General features: G+C 42.1%; 3 protein-coding genes and 1 non-coding gene across 6 annotated transcripts in view; 3 read left to right on the forward strand and 1 right to left on the reverse strand.

The window, feature by feature from the left end:
* ints9 (integrator complex subunit 9) overlaps window positions 1-6,718 on the forward strand; it is a 15,715-nt gene extending 8,997 nt beyond the window's left edge. For 2 of the 3 annotated variants that reach the window (XR_003694883.1, XR_003694882.1), the window contains exons 14-19: window positions 3,730-3,897; window positions 4,198-4,296; window positions 4,393-4,530; window positions 5,967-6,300; window positions 6,405-6,474; window positions 6,642-6,718. Coding sequence is in view for 1 of the 3 variants with exons in the window: in XM_028605493.1 (XP_028461294.1) it covers window positions 3,730-3,897; window positions 4,198-4,296; window positions 4,393-4,530; window positions 5,967-6,143 (582 nt within the window). In the remaining 2 variants the exon portion in view is untranslated. Of the gene's footprint in view, window positions 1-3,729; window positions 3,898-4,197; window positions 4,297-4,392; window positions 4,531-5,966; window positions 6,375-6,404; window positions 6,475-6,641 lie in introns of those variants that run through there. The other variant, XM_028605493.1, reaches the window with a different exon arrangement.
* Window positions 6,719-8,430: 1,712 nt separating this feature from the next.
* Window positions 8,431-12,958, reverse strand: glrx5 (glutaredoxin 5 homolog (S. cerevisiae)). The gene is made up of 2 exons (XM_028605636.1): window positions 12,509-12,958; window positions 8,431-10,292 (listed from the first exon to the last, which is right to left on the reverse strand). Exons 1-2 carry the CDS (start codon window positions 12,804-12,806, stop codon window positions 10,120-10,122), a joined length of 471 nt encoding a protein of 156 aa, XP_028461437.1. The 5' UTR covers window positions 12,807-12,958; the 3' UTR covers window positions 8,431-10,119.
* Window positions 12,959-13,203: 245 nt separating this feature from the next.
* On the forward strand, window positions 13,204-14,363 carry prkrip1 (PRKR interacting protein 1). Its single transcript, XM_028605635.1, has one exon. It carries the CDS (start codon window positions 13,269-13,271, stop codon window positions 13,839-13,841), a length of 573 nt encoding a protein of 190 aa, XP_028461436.1. The 5' UTR covers window positions 13,204-13,268; the 3' UTR covers window positions 13,842-14,363.
* A 500-nt stretch (window positions 14,364-14,863) lies between these two features.
* LOC114573798 (small Cajal body-specific RNA 13) lies at window positions 14,864-15,141 on the forward strand. Its single transcript, XR_003694976.1, has one exon.
* The last annotated feature ends 4,463 nt before the right edge of the window (window positions 15,142-19,604 follow it).

Consider the following 19,604-nt stretch of genomic DNA (forward strand, 5'->3'; position numbering starts at 1 on the left):
TCCTTCCTTTGCCGTACCTGAAGTTGCTGCTGTCTGTAGATTCTTTCATGCACAACTCATATTCTTTCGGATGTTTCATACGCAAATGTTTTAACAGCAGCGATGTTGTGTATTGTATAGGATCCTTGCCACCACGAGACAAATCAGCACTGCAAATTGAACATGTAGCTGGACTTGAATCCTCTTCTTGTGACTGAAAGTACTGCCAAACAACACATTTTCTGCTCACGAGTTCCATTTTCGCTTTATCACAGCCTACTGCATTGAACGCTCCACCTACGTAAACACCTTCCCGTAATCAACGGTGGCATCATTACGTCGACCAGCGTAGCCCGCGTAGTGCAAGCGTAGGGTTCGGTGGAAAAAAATGTGAAGGTTCGGCAGAAACTGAACCCCCTCAAAAAGCCCAATACGCGGCCAAGGGCCGAATCCTGGATTCGGTGCATCCTTGATAAAAAGCCTTATCTCCTCGGGCAGGTCGTTCCAAAGCCGAGGTGACCTGGTGGAGATCACCTCTGGTTTGGAGTCTCTACTCTGGAACGGTTTGAAAGGCCCTGGCCTGGGATCTAAAGCTGCAAACAGGCTCATTTGTGGTCAGCATTTCGGTGATATAGTTGGGGGCTAGACCCTGACAAGCTTTAAAATTGATCAGTAAAATCCTGAAATTAATTTTAAAACTGGCACGGAGCCAAGTAAATTTCAGCTTGGATTAGAGTGATGTCATGTCGTCTGTTCAAACCGGTGGTCAGACAGGCTGCTGAGTTCTAAACCAGCTGGAGGCGGAGAGTGATTTCTGGTTGGTGCCAGTTAGAAGAGAGTTGCAGTAAACTCAGTCTATATAAACGACGTTCGACTTCCGGGATTGTTTAGGTGCTGCCGGATATTTCGGTGTATGTCTCTCTTTTTAGGCCAGATGTCTGGTACCGTCCGCTTTCTTTGTGTTGGCATTCTAAACTCCGGTTGATTTATGAGGACTATGGTTAACTGCTCCTCAGATCTCTGCAATCTGGCCAATCTGAGTTTTCTGTTGCATGACTGAAACAACTTTTGAAAGTACACATGTTCCACCAAAACAAGTTCCTTCCCGAGGCCATTTAGCAGAAGGAGGGTTCTGATATAGACAAAAACAGGACTGAACAACTTTATTGATGTGTGGGAAAAATGTGAAGTCTGAATCAAATAAACAGTAAATGAATTGCACATGCATTAACAGGGAGTTTGTAGAGGTAAAGGTGAGGTTAAGATCTGGCAAATAGAGTGACATAATGACTGGAAAAATATCCTGATTGTCTAGCTACGAAAGGGCCGCCTCAGGGGTTTTCTTTACACAGAACACTGGTAAAAGAGAACTGTTCAACAAGCAAATAACCAGTCAGAGTCAGAAGTCCTGGGGGTAGAATGGGAGAATGGAAACAATTTGACAAGCAAACAAGTGAGGCCCAAACAAGATAAGAGAACAATATTTGATCAGCACTCAGGGCAGAGCAGGGGGGAAAACACAACAGTCCTGGAAGGCTGCACAGGCAAATAGATGGTTTAATTGCAAGGGATTCAGTTTACCCTATTATTCTTGTAGGATGTAATCTTATCAAAACTCCTCATGTAGTCAACCAAACTAAAGTGGGACTTTAGTTAATATATGGTTGCTATAAATTAGAGCCAGACCGATAAAGGATTTTTAAGGCCGATATCGATACAAATATTTGGTGATTTAAAAATTGGATATTCGGATATATCGGCCAATATGTATTTAAAAAAAACAACGCTTAACAAAACAAACCAATTTTCCTAACATTATTTGTAGTTATTTATGAGTCCTCACTAAAATAATATGATAATGCAGTTTAAAAATAAACTTGTTTGTTTTATTGTCATTACAGAACAGAGGAACATCAAAATATGTTAAAGTTCTGATAATTAAAATGTATAAAAATACAAACTTAAGATATGAAACTTAAAGTCCTTTGAACAAAAACCCAATAACAACAAAAAAATGAAAGTGTCAACAGGCACGTTGTAGAGCGCCCTCTGGTGGACAAACTATGCAACGCCAACACTCGTAACATGGTTGAAGGGGGTTTTGTCCATTTTTATTTTATTTCTTTAAATATTCGTTTATCGGCCATTATAAATGGTGATACCGATAGTTTGGAAAATGCCTAATATCGGCCGATAATATCGGCCCGCCGATATATCGGTCTGGCTCTACTATAAATAGACCCCATTCAGTTTGTCAGATAATTAGTAATCCTCACTTTAACTTTGAAAATTAAGCAGAAAATAGACCTTTTTAATTGGAGTTAAATATTTGTCTCAAAATCTTAGTTATGTACACAGCGTCTGGTTGTGTCTCCGAAGGAAGCAGCAGCCGAGTGGAACTGGCCATTTGGATGTTTTTACCCGTGCAAAAGTCCAGCTAAGCTAACGTCTAAGGCTGCAGCTAATGCTCATTTTCATTGTCGATTTTAAATCTGAAAATGTCAACAGTGTTTTCCAAAGCCCAGGAAGACGTCCTCAAATGTGTTTTGTCCACAACTGAAAGATATTCAGTTTACTGTCACAGGAGTGAACAAGCTAAAAAAGTATTAGTAAGAAGCTGGAATCAGAGAATTTAGATCAGACAACTAACGGATTCATCTAATGTCAGAGCAGTAGCCTCCATATGCCCAAACAAACAGAAACCTCATCAGGCTAAAAGACTCCCCCATCTCTTAGTTAATATGATGCAGGCTTTCCATTTCGTCTCCAAAACAATGATGACAGTTGAAACCACACGTGTCCGGGCAGAGGTCATGCGACCATAGAGCTTCACGAGCCGCATCAGCTGAACGTGTAGTTTTTGTTCCTCACAGGACTTATGGCTCAGCAGTTTCTGGACTATGCAGACCGATTGGATGATAAAAACCTAATAACAGATTTTCCTCCATACATTGACGATGAGTCCCTTATAGTCATATTAATATGCTCATGGTGCAAAGTGACTCAGTCCCTTTTTCCTCTATTGCCATTGACTAGCAACAGTTTTGAGAAGTTTAAGTCCCTATGCAGCCTTAATTTAAACCCTCCTTTAGTCCTGTCTATCTCCAATAAAGAAGGCTCAGTCCAGAACATGGCACAACAAGTCACGTGTGTAAGTGGGCATTCACACAGCTTGCGTCGGCTGTCGGACGGTGTGGCAGAAACGCACGTCTTTCCATTCATTTTGAATGGGGGTAGTGTGTATAGGCCGCGGTGGGGTGTGGAGGGGTTTGCCGCAGGGAGGACACGCGAGAAGTTGAGGCCAACTTAACTTTTGGAGAAACGCAACTTGATGTCACGCTGCGGTGGCCAATCGTGGAACCGCCGATCAGACTTGTGTTTTTGAGGCGTTCCGTACAGGAAACGGGAAACCTCAATGCCTCTATTGCTACTAGAAGAAAGTTTTAAAACACGAAACGAAAGCAGTATGTGTAAAAGCTGAGTCGATCTGTCTCGCTCGTCTCTTTTCTTTCTCTTTTTCTCTGGGAAATGAAGCTGCCTTCAAGTGCGGTCGGGAACGACGAGCTCTGTAAACGATCCGACAGAAAACAGTAGTTGTGAAATGCGCTACATTGGGCGGTTAAAGAACACAACAGGATGTCAAACGAATCGCTGTTTCCCCGTCTGAAAGCAGCCTAAAAGCTACTCCCCTCAGATGTCTGTTTCAGCCATGTGTAGCTGATCTTTGTCTCCTGTCTGTCCCTGCTGCAGCCCCTCCATGTGGTGTGTCCGGAGCAGTACACCCAGCCTCCCCTGACCCAGTCTCACCGCTCTGATCTGATGCTGGAGCTGCAGCCCCCTCCCATGCCCTACAGACGCTGCTCTGTTCTCAACTTGCCCTTCAGGCGCCGCTATGAGCGGGTCTACATACTGCCTGAGGTGAGTCTCGTCAGAGCAGTAACTCATGAGGATATGAATATGTTCTTCTTCAACTTGACTGGTTAAAAAGGACCTACTAGATTCAGTTGACAGTGTTGAATAAATCAGTACTTTTGGAAACAGACAGTAATAAGTGCATATTTTAAATTCTCTCGTGTTGGTAGGAGATTATGACATGGTGTATGCAAACCTGTCCAGAATTAAAGATTGAAATCTATTATGTAAATATATATATTCACTCCTGTCAGAGCACATGTGGCCAATTTTTAAGCCTAAAAGTCTAGGTCTTCCTTTTTTTAGCTGGCCAACTCCCTGGTGCCCTCTGAGATTAAACCTGGCGTTTCCATGGCAACTGTGTCTGCAGTGCTGCACTCCAAGGACAACAAACACACACTACAGGTGAGTCTTGTGGAAATGTGCCACAAAACATGTATACGACACAATTGCTTAATTTAAGCACTTTTTGTTGTTTTTTTCCCTCTCCTGTGTTGCCAGTCGGTGCCCAAACCCCCTCCAGTGCCTCCCAGCAAGAAGAGGAAACGGGTAATGGAGGAGCCTCCAGTAGTGCTGGCCCCGAAACCCCTGCTGAGTGGAGCTGTGCCTCTGGAAGCTTTCCTGGCCACATTGCAAAAGGTGTGAAACCTGCTGACATCCGTAGGAACCTCAACGCTGTTTTTATAACAGCAGTTACATTTTGTTCTACTTTGCCCTAGGGGTGGGAATCACCAGAGGATATTATAACAATACTTATGTCACAAGACGATATTATTATAATTTTAAACATGTTGCGATATTTTGGGATATATTTCAATTTATTTTACATTTTTTCTAAATTCAAATTATGTTCCCGTAGAAAATCTTAGTCAATATGTGCTTTATCTAAAAAGATAAATTTCTCACTAGAAACAACTGCACCATCTAGCGGACTGAAAAAGCAATTGATTTTTATTATTCTAGTACCAAAAAGTGGAATTATTTTTTAAAAGGTTGATACTTTGGGCCCTATCTTGCACCCGGTGCAGCGCAAAGTGTCTTTGCTAGTTTAAGACCGACGCAGTTGTCAATTTCCCGTCCAGCGCCCACGTCGTTTAAATAGCAAATGCACCTGCGCTCATCTTTGCGCCCATGGGCATGCTGGTCTTAGTGAGGTGTGTTCAGGTGCATTCTGGGCGTATTGCTATCTTGAGGTAGCGGGAAGTGATTGCGCCATTGACCAACAAAAACCTGGTCTAAAGTCAACAACGCAGCATTTCATTGTTATTTTAACAGCACATTAGTAAAATGCGCCTAGGCTCGTGCACACTATGCTCGTTACACACACACGCGCAGCAGAACACAAACATGCAAAAGATTACAAATAAAAATATTACGGTGCAAATTCTCCATCATAATAGCAACGCGCCAAGGTACAAACTAACTTGCTTTTAAAGGGAATGGGAGATGGCCCTCTGATTGGTTTATTGCACGTTACGCCTAAAACACACCTATGAATTAATGAAGACACTTAAGTACAACCCTTTTAAACCATTAGCTTCACGCCGTGCGCTTAGATTGTTAAAATAGGTCCCTTTGCGTCCATTTATCGATACATTATTGCCACGGAAAATATCACAATAGTCTGCTGTATCGATTTATTTCCCCCCACCTTGACTTTGCCTCCTTGTCATTGCTCCCTCATTCGCTGTGGCTTTAGTATTCCCAAAGGGAGATGATTGCAGCCTTAAATCTCATTCCATCTGACATCACATTCTCCTCATGCATAACATTGTTGGGATTAGTAGTTTTTTTTTTAAGAGCAGAGGCAGGGGATTTTACCACAGCAGACATACAAAAATGAAAGACCATACATTTTTTATTTATTTATTTTTAAGTATCCATAATGATACAAATATTAACTTCACACAGGCCTTTTTGTGTCCATTGCTGAATGGCATGCAGAAAAACTATTAAAACTTGGTTGCGCATCAGAAAAGGGTTTATTGCCCACAATAAGTTACACTTACGTGGAATCAGAAAAGGGTTTATTGCCAAAATAAGTTTTGTGCATTTATCTGCCCTCCCCCCTGCAGCACGGTATTACGGAGGTGAAAGTGGAGGAGACTGCGGACGGACACATTCTGCACCTGCAGGCAGAGGACACACTGATTCAGCTGGAGGAGGACGGGACACACATCGTCTGTGACAACAACGAGCCGCTGCGTACCACGCTGCGAGACCTGGTGCTGCGCTTCCTGCAGAAACTCTGACCTGAATCCTTCATCGTTTGTTTGTTTTTTAAACAGGATTTCTGCCTCATTGGACTGTGGCGAGCAGAAAAAAGATGATGGTGAGGAGGAGGACACGACGAAGAGCCGTGAGCTGGACTGTCCCCACTTCATTAACTGCAGTTCCAGTAGTTTAACTGTAAAGTCTATTTTGTAAAATAGTATTTTGTATTAAAAAGGTTTCTCAAACATGTTTTGAGATCATCTCAATGGGCTTTTCATCTCTGCATTTTCTGCATTCAGGGAAACGGTAATATGGTGAAACATACATGAAAACACAAAGATCATCAGCTGGTGTTTTCCAAAGGAGGAAGTAAGAAAAGAAATTCGGAGAAATGTCAAAACCATGTACTGTAAATTCCTCCGGGCTATATCTGCTAAATGGCATTTGCATTCACATTATGCAACTTCATTCTATAAAAAAAAAGTGAAATGGCCATTTGCAATCACTTCTTAAATGTAATCCAGCTCTCATTTCAGTTTGATCAACCCATCAGCTGAAGATGTTGCAAGTTTCCAGAATTGATGTTTTACCCACAAGCTCTGAATTTAAAAAGGTAGGAACAGCCAGGTGCTTTAAATTTGGAACAAAATGTTCCCAGCTGTGTCTGAACAACATGTTTTAAAGATGTCCTTTCTTACAATGAAGGACCTCTATAAAACAGCCATAATAGGCCTTTTTATTATTATTTTAACAAAGGACAGTTTGACATGTCGCAGTACAAAAAGCACAGGTTTAAATAATAGAATGAGTGCTGGCTGAATTCCACTTAGGCACTTCAGTGTTAAGGTCCTGGTATTCACTTACTGGGACACTTGAGTAGAATGAAGCCATTGTTAGTAACACCTGTGCTTGCCAAGTCCAAATGTCTGCTGTGAAAAGCAGCTTGTTGGTCGAGGTTTTAACATTGGTAACAGTGTGGCGTAATCAATGGGTGCTGCTTAAGACCTAAAGCTAGAATTATCCTTCACCTCAGTGGTCCATATTTCTTTTTTTTTAAGATTCTTTTTTTGGGGCTTTTCCCTTTTTATTATAGTGACAGCGGATAGACATGAAAGGGGGGAGAGAGATGGGAGATGACACGCAGCAAAGGGCCACAGGTCGGATTTGAACCCGGGCCGCTGCAGGACTCAGCCAACATGGGGCGAACACTCTTACTGGGTGAGCTAGAAGCCACCCCAGTGGTCCATATTTCTATAGCTTGGTCATGCACGTTACATTATCAGTTAGAAGATGCATTGTACTCCTATTTCATACTGATCTCATGAAGTGTACCATTCATATACCATTATTGCCATGTTATCAAGATGCATACTCTCTTTTTAGCGTGTTAATCAACACCGTTTGGCCTCCATTGACTTACATTACCTTGCTATTGTGTGTGAATCTACACCGGAGCGAGTATTATGAAAGGGCAAAAAAGACAGCACTTTCACCCAGGAGACCGGGGATCGTGTCCCACGTGTCACGTTTCGTTCGTGTCCCGCACCATATTTCCTAAACTCAACAGTCACGTTCTTTTCCTAAACCCAACCCATTCTTTTTTTCCTAAACCCAACCCTGTTCTTCTTTTCCTAAACCCAACCTGTCCGCTGTATATGGCCCTCAAAATGCGTACAGATAACACGCCACTTGGCTTAAGAAAGTGGCCGTGTATGTTTACGCGAAGTCATGATGTCATGTTGCATATTTAAAAAGGTCAAACAATTCATCAGTAACAACATAAAGTATAAAACAATAAAGAGGAACATTCACATGTCTTATGCTAATTAACCAAATATTCTAGGATGTAGGACAGTTGGTCAGCTAAAACAAGACAATTGAAGATGGCACCTTGGGTCTGGTCATGGCGTTTTATAGAGTAAGCCAAATAATTGACTGGTCGACAATGAAAACAGGTATTTGCCAACATGCTTAATGGTGGATGGATACTGAACAACATGATCGGTCGTATTAGTTGTACAAACTGAGTCTGAAACTTGAGACAGGTGTCAGCCAAATTAAAGTGGACACTGTTTAGCACCCTTAACTGGATGTTTAAGAGTGAGAAAACTAAGGCGCTGGCTTGGGCAGATTGAGTTTAACTCAACAGCTGACCACTAACTCAACATCAAATGTGCCAAAAAGATCAGCTTTGGGGAAAAAAAAGCACACAAACGTAACTGCCGTCTGCTTTACTCTGACAGTGCTCCTTTGGTCCCAATCATAATTTGTGTGGTAACTAAAACTGCATGTTGATGGTAAAACACACACAAATAACTCCAGATGTCCAGCTTATTTGTGTCACAAAATATTTAATTGGTGCAGGGTTTACATGCAGCTAAAATACATTTAATATGCTTTCAATGTACAATATCTTACAGTGGACTACATGCCCATTGCTTTGATATTACAACTGTGTGCAGCAGGACGAACATTAGGATTGATAAAGGTCAGGGGTTCTCAGTGAGACAAAAAAAAAAAAAAAAAGTCCCCACCCTTCCAAAACAAAAAAAACCCTGTTTTTCTTTGATACATTAACAAATACCCCAGACTTGGACAGATGCAACACACTTCATATTTATATATACACCTGCTTCTTTTAGTCCAAATGTGCTGTATATTAGTCTTCAGGAAAAAGAGAAAAGGTATCATGGTAGGTTTGTTGCATTTCAGTGTAGACATTAAAACAGAGGGGACACATTTTGGTTTGCAAACAAAAAAGGGAATAATGGTGTCGGGTCCATCAGTTATATTGACAGTGCACGCGTGTGTTACTGAGTACTGAGGTGTGGTCCATAAATCAAACAGATGTCATTCGTACAGATGTTTTTTTTTATTGACCTAAACATTTACATTATAACGAACCCACATCAGCTTTATTAATCCGTGATGTATCAACAGTGTTTTTCCTTCTAGCATAGTGTAGCTACAGGCAGTGCATTTGGAAGCTTTCTAGTATGATGGCATCTTTCCCTGGTGGGACCCAAGCAGCATGAACTTAGTCTTGGTGCACCCTGAGGCTCATTTGGTCTTACGCAGACTGTGGCTTGGGGGGGCGGAGGTGGACAGTAGAGGTAGCAGGGCTTTTAGAGGGCAAGATGATAAGGTTTGACACCACTCTTGTGTAAACTGATTTAAAACTCAGGGAGGGAACCTGACAGCCTCCCTCTGGCAGTAGAAGTCCAACCTCGATGTGAAATGATGTCTCCGACAGTTAGACGTTCAACACTGTATTCGTCACGAAAAGCCTGCGATTCCAAAAACCATGCTGCCATTGATTTTTGTTTGAAAGATTTTATTATAGGATAGTGTACAGAAATTGGTGAATCGTGATATGATAAAGTATTCAAAAACGTAGGAAGTACAGGAGGAAAGATCAATTGTTTTCCTCCATGTGTTAAGTGAGGGAAATATTAAAGCTGCCGCAATGAACCCACAGAGAATTATCACAGTTTTCCAGCGCACATATAGAGCTTTATATAGTATCTTTCAGCTCATCGTTTGAGTCTCCTCGCCCCAAACTTAACTTTTGGTTCATTTTTGTCGTCAGCAAAAAAAAATAAAAAATAAAAGATGTGTGATGGGGGTTAGCTTAAACTGATTTTGGATTCATGGGAAGACATGGTCCACCCTTTATTTCTTCCTCACCTGTCAGGTACGTTATTTGTGTTAAGAAGAGAATAAGCAGTGAAGCAGGAGCTCTGTATCGGAGCTCTCTCTAGGTATGACGGAAACATTATGTAGTAAAGCCATAACGTCCATGACTTAAGATACAGCACTGCCACCAAAAACTTGCTTGGATTTGTTATTTTCATCTGCACTCTGGCTGTGCTTTATTGGCCAGAAGGGGAAGTCATTTTTACCCATGGCTGCCTAGAGAGTTGATTTATAATGTGATCATCTGAGTTTGGGGGGGATAAAACCTGATGAATGTCTCTTCTGTCCGGTCAGCTGTTTGCAGTTCATCCTCTCCCTCTACTTGGACTCTTTCTCAGCCTCCAGCAGTGCAGAGCTGATGCCCAGCTTCTTTAACTCCTCCACCAGATCTCCGTTCTGGTGCATCTGGAGCAGGATGTCGCAGCCCCCCACAAACTCGCCGCTGAAGTACACCTGAGGGATCGTGGGCCAGTTGGAGAAGGTCTTGACTCCTGTGGAAGGCAGATGACGTTGGTGTCAGTCAGAACTAAACTAAAGCCAATATTATGTAAGGTGTGTGGCTAAGAGAGTTATGGGAGAAGTGCTAACATATGATAATTTACTGGAAGTGCATTTCAGTTAAAAAAAAAAAAAAAAAAAAAAAAAAAAAAAAACAGTTACATATTGTGTTAACCCCCAGGGATGTTTGGGTTTGATTGCTTTTCGTGACAGAAACTCAAACTTCAGCAATGGCAAATCTAAAGAAAAAGACACAGCAGCCTCAACTCTGTTTAGCCTAATCATAAGTGAGCTTGAAATGCAAGAAGACTTGCATAGACAAAAAGATACTACGGCTGCACGACATGAGGAAAATAGGCAATATGCGATAACACTGAATATTGCCATAACAATATTACTTGCAATAAATTAACAGATTTTAAAGTTTACTCAGTTCGGCATTTCTGCGGCTTTCAGTAGTCTGCTAAAATACAACAAATTGCTTCTTGAATTTAAAACAAACGAAATAATTATCAACATTCTTTTATCCAACAAATTGAACATTGAATTTAATATATAAAAACATACCAAAATACAACAAAAAAAAAAAAGCAGCAGTTTTCTACGGATATTAACACAAAGCCTTTTGTGGTTTAATGTGCCAGTTTATATTGCGATCACGATTTAAAAAAAAAAAAAAAAAAAAAAAAAACTATATATTGTACAGCCCTAAAAGATACTGCCACAATAAAATGTGTACGTGTTTATACAGATCAGGATTAGACTGGACACATACTATTTGGTAGCCTGTGTATTAATATACTAGTTGCAATTGATCCATCCATCCATGGATGGAGTTTTGATTGAGAATAGCAATAAATAAAATATTCAACGAGCATAAATGGAAATGATAATGTTTGATGGATAGTGCCGACAGCGTGTGTTTTGCCTATTAAGAGTTTGTCCAGTAGGATTTAAAAGTGTGCAGAGCTACTTCAAAAGTGAAATGTTTAGAACCAAATGTTTACAATAAACTTAGTTTTATTTATTTATTTATTTTCACACACACACACACACACACACACACACACACACACACACACACACACACACACACACACACACACACACACACACACACACACACACACACACACACACACACACACACACACACACACACACACCCCTTGAGGACAATATGGCAACCAGTTATGTCAAAAATAAAACCTAATATTAACACTAACACAATCGATCCAGCCAACTTAATAGAAGCAATACACAGTTTGTATCTGGTTTCACTTGGTAGTGACCTGCTCCAAATACGTTACACAACCAAAGTAGTTAATTTAGGCTAATTAGGTGGCTCCAGGGTTAGTACTAGGAATAATGTGTAAACACCCCCAAGTCAAGAATGTTCCTGTTCCTCCAGTTGTATATATGCGTGTGTATATGTATGTATGTATGTATGTATGTATGTATGTATGTATGTATGTATGTATATATATATATATATATATATATATATATATATATATATATATATATATATATAAATAAATAATCACTATTGGGGATAGTATTCTTACAGACTCATCTCATTCTCAGTTTCAACTATTCTATATCTAATGAAGTAAAATCTCGGTATTGAGGTTTTTTTATGTGCTGCAATAGGCTATAATGCCCTGCACCAATTTGAACCCCACATCAACTGGATTCTGGGTGATTTATAGGTCATTGCTTAGCAATGTATTGCTGTTGCATCATAAGCAACAATTGAGAAAATCCCATTTAAAAAGGGCAGGGCTGATGTTTAGATAGATAGATAGATTGATTGATTGATTTCCTTGTTCCTTACCATATGTACTGTCATTGTTCTAAAACACAGAAGGGTTCCGGTTATGGCTGGATTAGCTGTAAAAGACAGCCATGTCCATATTGATGGTATAGTGTTTGGACCACACCCGTTGGTCCTGCTGCAGAGCACTGATAAAACTGAACACTTGGAAATCTCAAAAAAAAAATAGTTGACAAAAAGGCTGACAGGTATGGTGAAAAACACGAACCGTTTTTCAGTGAACTGAGATCAACCATCTGCTCGCATCAATTAACAAGCACGTTGCAAATTGCCCACCGCTTCCACTGTCAATTACAAAGAAGTTTAGTTAAAAGTTACAAGTTACGACGACAACTTGTTGCGGGTCGTGTCAGGTTATCTCAGTTTACTGACCTTCTCGGAGCTCGGAGTCCTCCAATACGTTGTACGCAGCGTAGTCGTCCACCCCGTGCATCCGGAGGATCTGAACCACGGCATTGCTGAAGCCACACATGGGCTGAGCCGGCGTCCCCTTCATGAACACCACCACTTTGTCCTTCTTGACCATCTGACCAAGGTCTTTCTGGAGGCCCGCTGACGCGCACAGGAACCGGGCCGAGGCCGACCACACGCGTCCGTCGGCCTGCCTGGGCGGATAGACCGCCGCCCCCGACCGCAGACACCTCGCAGTGGATCTAATTAGACTGTTCATGATCTTTGGTCAATTATATCTTTATACGAGGAGGTAAAAAATGTCGTTGCAAGTGCTTAACCTGCTTCTGGACGAGCCGGAGTAAAAACCAAGTCTGTCGGTCGTCAACACACTTAAAACTCTCCCGAAAAGGGGCGGGACGTGACCGTTGATTGGACAGATGCGCCCAAACAAATTCTGCCATTGACAGAGCCACACGTCAATTACATTAGTTACACAAGGAATGCTAATTGTTGTCGTGTCGATTTAATAAAAATATAGTAAGACCCACAAAACCACTATCATATACCTAATCTAATTTGTAACAAAAAAAAAATATATATTAAAAACATACCGGGTATGAGTAAAATATTTATTTCCAGGTTAGGTTACGAAAGCCCACTAGAACTTCCGGGGCAACTTGTGCAAAGAAGAAGAAGAAGAAGAAGAAGAAGAAGAAGAACAGTAACAGTGGTTTGAAAGATGGCGGCGCACACACAGAAGAATAACAAGCCGGGGAAACCTGGAGGAAAAGAGGCACAGCCTCTGATAATCGCCAAAACTCCGGCGGAGGAACAGCGTCTGAAGTTGGAGAGGTTAATGCGGAACCCGGATAAGCCTGCTCCCATCCCGGACCGGCCGAAAGAATGGAACCCGCGGGCTCCGCCTGAGTTCGTCCGAGACGTGATGGGCTCCAGCGCCGGTGCGGGCAGCGGGGAGTTCCACGTTTACCGGCACCTCCGACGCAGAGAGTACCAGAGGCAGGACTTTCTGGACAAGATAGCGGATAAGCTGGACGAGGACGACCATTATCTGGAAAAGGTGGAGCAGAACAAAAAGGCAGCGGATGAAAGAACGGCGAAGCGCAGGAAGAAGCGGGAGAAGTTGAAGCAGAAAAAGGAGATGGCCAAGAAGGCAAAGCTGGAGTCCAAAAACAAGAAAGGGGACGGCGACGCCGAGAAGAGCACAGACAGCAGTGAAGAAGACGAAGAAGAAGGGGAAAGAGAGGCAGACGATGATGCCGAGGCTCCTAGCTTCATCATGGGGAGGAAGTAAATCCAGCAGGCTGACTGCCAGGACGGGGCACTGGTTTGAATGCTCCTTGGTAGCGACATTGGGGATAATCGATCATGAAGACATGGGGGAGATGGAGGCCAGAATCACAACAGCCTCGGAAAGAAGCAAAAACATTTAAAACCCAGTTTAAGAGCACTGTACAAGAGTGTGTGCTTCCTGTTTTACTTCCAGGAAAAACCTGGATGGACTGCCTAGTTTAATAGGCAGAAAGCCCCTCGGAGTGTATGATTTTAATCACACAATGGTAGTCGGTGTCCCACTTGGAAAAGAGACTGTTGAGACAAAGTTGATTTTTATTTTTTTTTCTCATTATGTTTTCCATGATTTCACTAAAATGCTATCTTAGTAGGCTAGTTCTCATGTTTCAGCTAGCAGGTATATTATCTTCAGGGGCTTCTGGAGCATGCCAAAAATGTATATCTATATCCAAGTTTTCAGAATTTTGATTGGATTGTTGAATCCCATAATGGTATTTTAATAAAAGATGATGTTTGAAAAGCAGGTGATTGTGTGCGTGTACATAGTCTATATCCTCGACGTCCCACTTTTGGGATTGCTCCCGTTGTCGCACGGAATTCCGCTGGATGCGTGTATTTTCTTCGATGTCCGTTTCCTTCTGCGTCCTTCCGCTTTCTTTGTGTTGGAATTCGGACTATGGTTAACTGCTCCTCAGATCTCTGCAGGGTAAATCCAGACAGCTAGCTAGACCATCTGTCCAATCTGAGTTTTCTCTCGCACGACTAAAACTATTGAACGTACACATGTTCCACCAAAACCAGTTCCTTCCCGAGACTATTTTACAGCGGCTCTGTCCGGTGCTTAGTGCCGCCCGTGACGATTGTGATTGGTTTAAAGAAATGCCAATAAACCAGAGCACGTTTTTCTCCCATCCCGGAATGCTGCGTGGACTAGCCAGACCCTCCTGCGCGGCGCTGTGGAGGAAGGTCTGGCAAAAGCAAGATTAATGTGTGCATAACTGCGCTCTATATTTTGTTTGTTTGTCTTTGCAGCCTTGTGAAGCTGCTCCTTGCAAGGACCATTGCTCGTGGGCACAACAAGGTTGCAGAAAGCAACTCAAAGAATGAAAAGGCGTGACTTCTGGAGGCTCGGGAGTTTCACGTGCGATGTTCCTTGGACAGAGTCCTGCTTTCCACGGCGGTGACGGTCTCGCTCTGTAGCCGTCACCTTTTCTTGAAGCAGGTAGAGCAAAAGCTGACAGCCAGATGTTGTTTGAAGCAGGGGAAGTTCTTCCTGTCAAGCACTGTCAACTGTCACAATAAAATAAAAATAAAAAAATGTAAGGAACACACTGCTTTAACAACTTTGATTCATTATGTTATTAATTAACTTAAAAATATTATTTATATTGTAAAAAAAAAAATTGGCTTCAGTTTGATCCCACCCCCTGCATTTATTTATTTTTATTCCCTCACCAACTTGGTTCAAATTAACTTTTTCATCCATCAGCCAAATGGCTAGGGAATGTTCCAATTTTAACATCCACATCCATTGTTTTTTGGGCTGGTGGGCGAAGCTAATCTACCAGCCAATTTTATATTTTACCAGCATGTGGATGGTGGTGGTGCTTATTTTGAACCAGTCACACAAACTCTCATAATTCTATATTCATAAACTCCATTAAAAAAGAAAACCGATATATTAAACACCTTTATTGAAATTGAAGCTCTGAGACCTCTGGTCCAGTTATTTGCTCTTAGTCTTAGTTCTTGTGCCGTTATCTGCATTGATTTTGCTTTGTGATTCTCTTTAACGCGCATTTATCTTCACATTTCTGCTCTGTTGAAATCCGTTCAGCTTGTGCTATTATGATTTTATAAACGACACGGCTGAAAAAAAGAAAGTAATTCTGCCCAGGGATGGAAGATTTCACTCATTAAACATGCATTGGCGTTCTCTGTCGAGGTCAAATGAAGGAATACAACAGAACTGTAGCAAAATGTAGGTCACTGCAAAAAGCAGGGGCTGCATTTCACAGCTTGTTTTATACACATTTCATTGTATCATATTAAGATCCAAAATGATAATTTAGGTTCTGTGTGTTCTTTAATAAGTTTAATTTTGATAAAGTGAGCCCATTATACGTCGTGCATTTTTCAAAATAAAAACTGACAATACAAGCAGGTTTTAAAGCAAATAAAAGCACATTCGTGTTAAGTTTGACCTGTTCTGCACAGAAATATGAATGCTCATCAAGTGGTCCTCTTAAGCCTCACTAGATTACACAATATGTATCACAATTGAGAAATAAATTCATATTCACTAATGCATTGTTTAGTATTGAAATGCATCATTTTATAAAAACCTACTGACGGGCGATAATGAGAAAAGATGTTTTAATTTCCCAATGTTCAGGAGTCATTGCCATTATTAGGGCGCCCTGTTGGCCAAGGGGTTAAGTCACATAAAAAAAAAAATACAGCCCTCATTCATTTGACTGCTGGTGGTGGTGGGGTGGGGGGGGAGGCATCCAAAGCAGGGGGCCCCGGACCAAAAGTTGAACCAGACACATCTTTTGCTGAAACGTGGCGTCATTCATCAAGGCGCTGCGTTAGCCAGTAGCAAACACGCACGTGTTCTTGGCGGATCACTTAGTAATCACGATGCAAAATGTATGTTTACCTTGTGATTGTTGAGACAAAAGATGAAAAAAATAGTTGCCGCCATGTCCATGATAACTGTTGAGGAAAAACTCGGGGGCAGCACAATTCATTTCACATACAGTATGTGAAGAAGACCCAGGAGACAGTGATGAAGTACACAGGAGCATTTAATGAACACTCAATTGAGGAGAGAATTAAGCAGGCAGTACAGTTGAACTAGCCTGACAAGCCAGATGTTGGGTCTGGGAACTCACCATTGATGGAGCTCGATCCGAGGGGCGGGATAAACGGTTGTCTCTCTCTCTCTCTCTCTCTCTCTCTCTCTCTCTCTCTCTCTCTGGAAAGTATGCTGAAGTGTGGCTGGCCCACTGACCTCCAAAAGGAGACGGTCCTGACACAGAACATTCCCTTCTTCTTCATCGTGCAGCCATCTGTTTAGACTCTGTGAATCTGTAGAGAGACAAACATGATTATACATGAACAGGTTTTCATTATTAGAGACTGGCCGGATATTCTCCTCCCCTGACCTGTGACCTATGATTGACCTGATGTTGTCTAAGCTTTCGCTTTGTCTCATCATACCAAAAATAAAGTTTTGATATATATTAAACCACCCAACAAAACACAGGCCTACAAGTAACGCTAAAATGATTAGCCGATTAAACACTTGACAAACTTTGATTGACAGAACTGTTTGGATCTTTTCCAGTTTCTAAAATGTGAGGATTTTTCTGCATTGACTACTTTTACTTTTAATACTTTAAGTGCATTTTCCCTGATGATACTTAAGTACTTTTACTTAAGTAACATTTTCAATGCAGGACGGCACGGCTTCAGATGGTCCAAAATGCAGCGGCTAGGCTGCTCACGAATACAAAAAAGCGTGAACACATTACACCTGTCCTAGCCTCCTTACACTGGCTTCCAGTCCAGTCTAGGATACAATTTCAAATACTGTTGATGGTTTTTAGAGCTCTTCACGCCCTGGCCCCCATCTACATAGCTGATATTATTCATCTTCACGTAGCCCCCAGGTCCCTCAGATCCTCCAGCCAAGGCCTCCTCCATGTCCCACGGTCCCGGCTTAAGCAAAAAGGTGACTGAGCCTTTTCTGTGCTGGCCCTCAGCTGTGGAGCCGACTGCCACCTGACATCAGAAGCGCCCCTTCAATTGTGATATTCAAAGCCAGGCTTTTGATGTACTTTTTAGCCTAAATCACTAATTAGTACGTGTTTTATTTTTCTTATTTTATATTATTACCCTGTGGCTAATGCGCTATGTACAGCACTTTGGTCAGCGCGAGCTGTTTCTAAATGTGCTATAGAAATAAACTTTATTTACTTACTTACTTACTTACTTACTTACTTACTTACTTACTAGGACTTTTACTTGGAACAGAGTAGATAGTATATCACATTGTGGTAGTAGTACTTTTACTTATTTTATTTTTATTTTACCTTTATTTATTCAGGGGAGGTTCACTGAGAGGCAGCCTCTATTTTGCAGGAACACCCTGATCACATTCACACAGTTCCACCTTCATACCTGGAAGCTGCCCGGTACAACCACAGTCTGATCTGCTGGCCACTGAGCAGCTCCACTGGAGCGGTTGAGGTTAAGGGCCTTGCTCGAGGGCACCTCAGTGGAGCTCGCTTCTCTAACCTTTAGGCCACCACTGCCCAAACTTAAGTAAAAGGATCTGAATACTTCTTCCACCGCTGACCCTGTCTTTCTCTCCCCTCATTTCATAAGATGGTGACTTCAGCTGTTGGTGATGAGGCCTGGATGCAAGTCTAAAGTCTCAAGTTTAGAGTCTCAGTTCCATATTTAACTGAAAACCATAATAATAATAAAAAAGCCCACTTACCTCTGCTCTCAGACCATCTCTATAGAGTCCACACACAAAGCCAGCCTTTTCATTCCTTGAGTCTGAGCTGAACATGCTTATTTAAATTACTTAATATAATGCCAATTAACAAACTTGTCCTGAGGTATGTCCCATGTCCCTTATTTGATAGCGCCTCGACTCCTCTGTCCTCGGCTGAACCGGAAGTTGTTCTGTCCCTCCTCTCAAAGCTCTTATTTCTGTACTGAGGGCCGAGGAGCGAGCTTCGAGGAGGGAACACCTCGGAGATATAGCTGATATCAGCCTTCCCTGAAGCTGTGCAGATCTCTCCCGTGACTCCTCGGTGGGAGGGACTAAGACGCGAGGAAGGGAGGCAAGTGGAGGACTCGAGGAGGCAATTTAAGCAACAGGAGATGCAGCTCTGGTTGTCGTCCCCTGCCTCTCCCTCCCACTCCCCTTGCTCTCTGTCTATTGTCGGTATCCACTGTTCCAAGCAGGTAATCTGACCTTTGACCTGCTTATAGGCCTATACTAAAAAAAAGTGATTGGTTAGTGATCAGTTAAGCAAGTAGTGTTTACTCGTGTGAGGAAAGTATGTGACCTGGTGAAAAAGTGTAGCATTTTGATTTGTTGTGTTTGGGAAAGGACAGCAAGTCACTTCCTGTCAGATTTTGGTGTCTTAGGTAGAGAAGCGTGTGTAGTGTGTTTTATGCAATTTGAAAACTTCTTCTTGGAGATTTGGTGTGTAGTCTACGTGTAGGCAGCAAGCAGCTGTTTACCAGGGGGAGGGACACCGCTGCGGAAGGATATCGGTGAGAAGCTACACTATTGTCATTCACATAGGCTTATTTTGGAGACGATGGGGATCAGAGGGAGGGTCTCCCACGCCCAGGCCAAGAAGAAGTGGGACAACCTAAAAACGAAGCGGGAGATATTTACTTTGGTGGTATTAATGTATGGACATAATTGTTATGCACATCTTAATGTAACTCGTGATTTTTGAAGTAAGCCTTGGATGTAAACCTGACAGACTTGGGCCTGCTGACAGTAAGTTTAGTTGTAGTGATGTGTACTATAGTAGTAGTAATACATCATCACAACAACCTTTTGATCTTCACTGTTTAGGAATGCAAGTGTCCTGCCACAGGTCAGGGGACAGAGGATGGGACGGCGCCGGCAGCAACTTGGCCCCGGTTTGCCCTCATGGACGAGGCATTAGGGCAGTCTGCGGCAGTCCCGCCCCCCTGCCTTATTGCCTCGATCCAAGAGGACAAA

Source organism: Perca flavescens, chromosome 18, assembly GCF_004354835.1.
Source record: "Perca flavescens isolate YP-PL-M2 chromosome 18, PFLA_1.0, whole genome shotgun sequence".
NCBI lineage: Eukaryota > Metazoa > Chordata > Actinopteri > Perciformes > Percidae > Perca > Perca flavescens.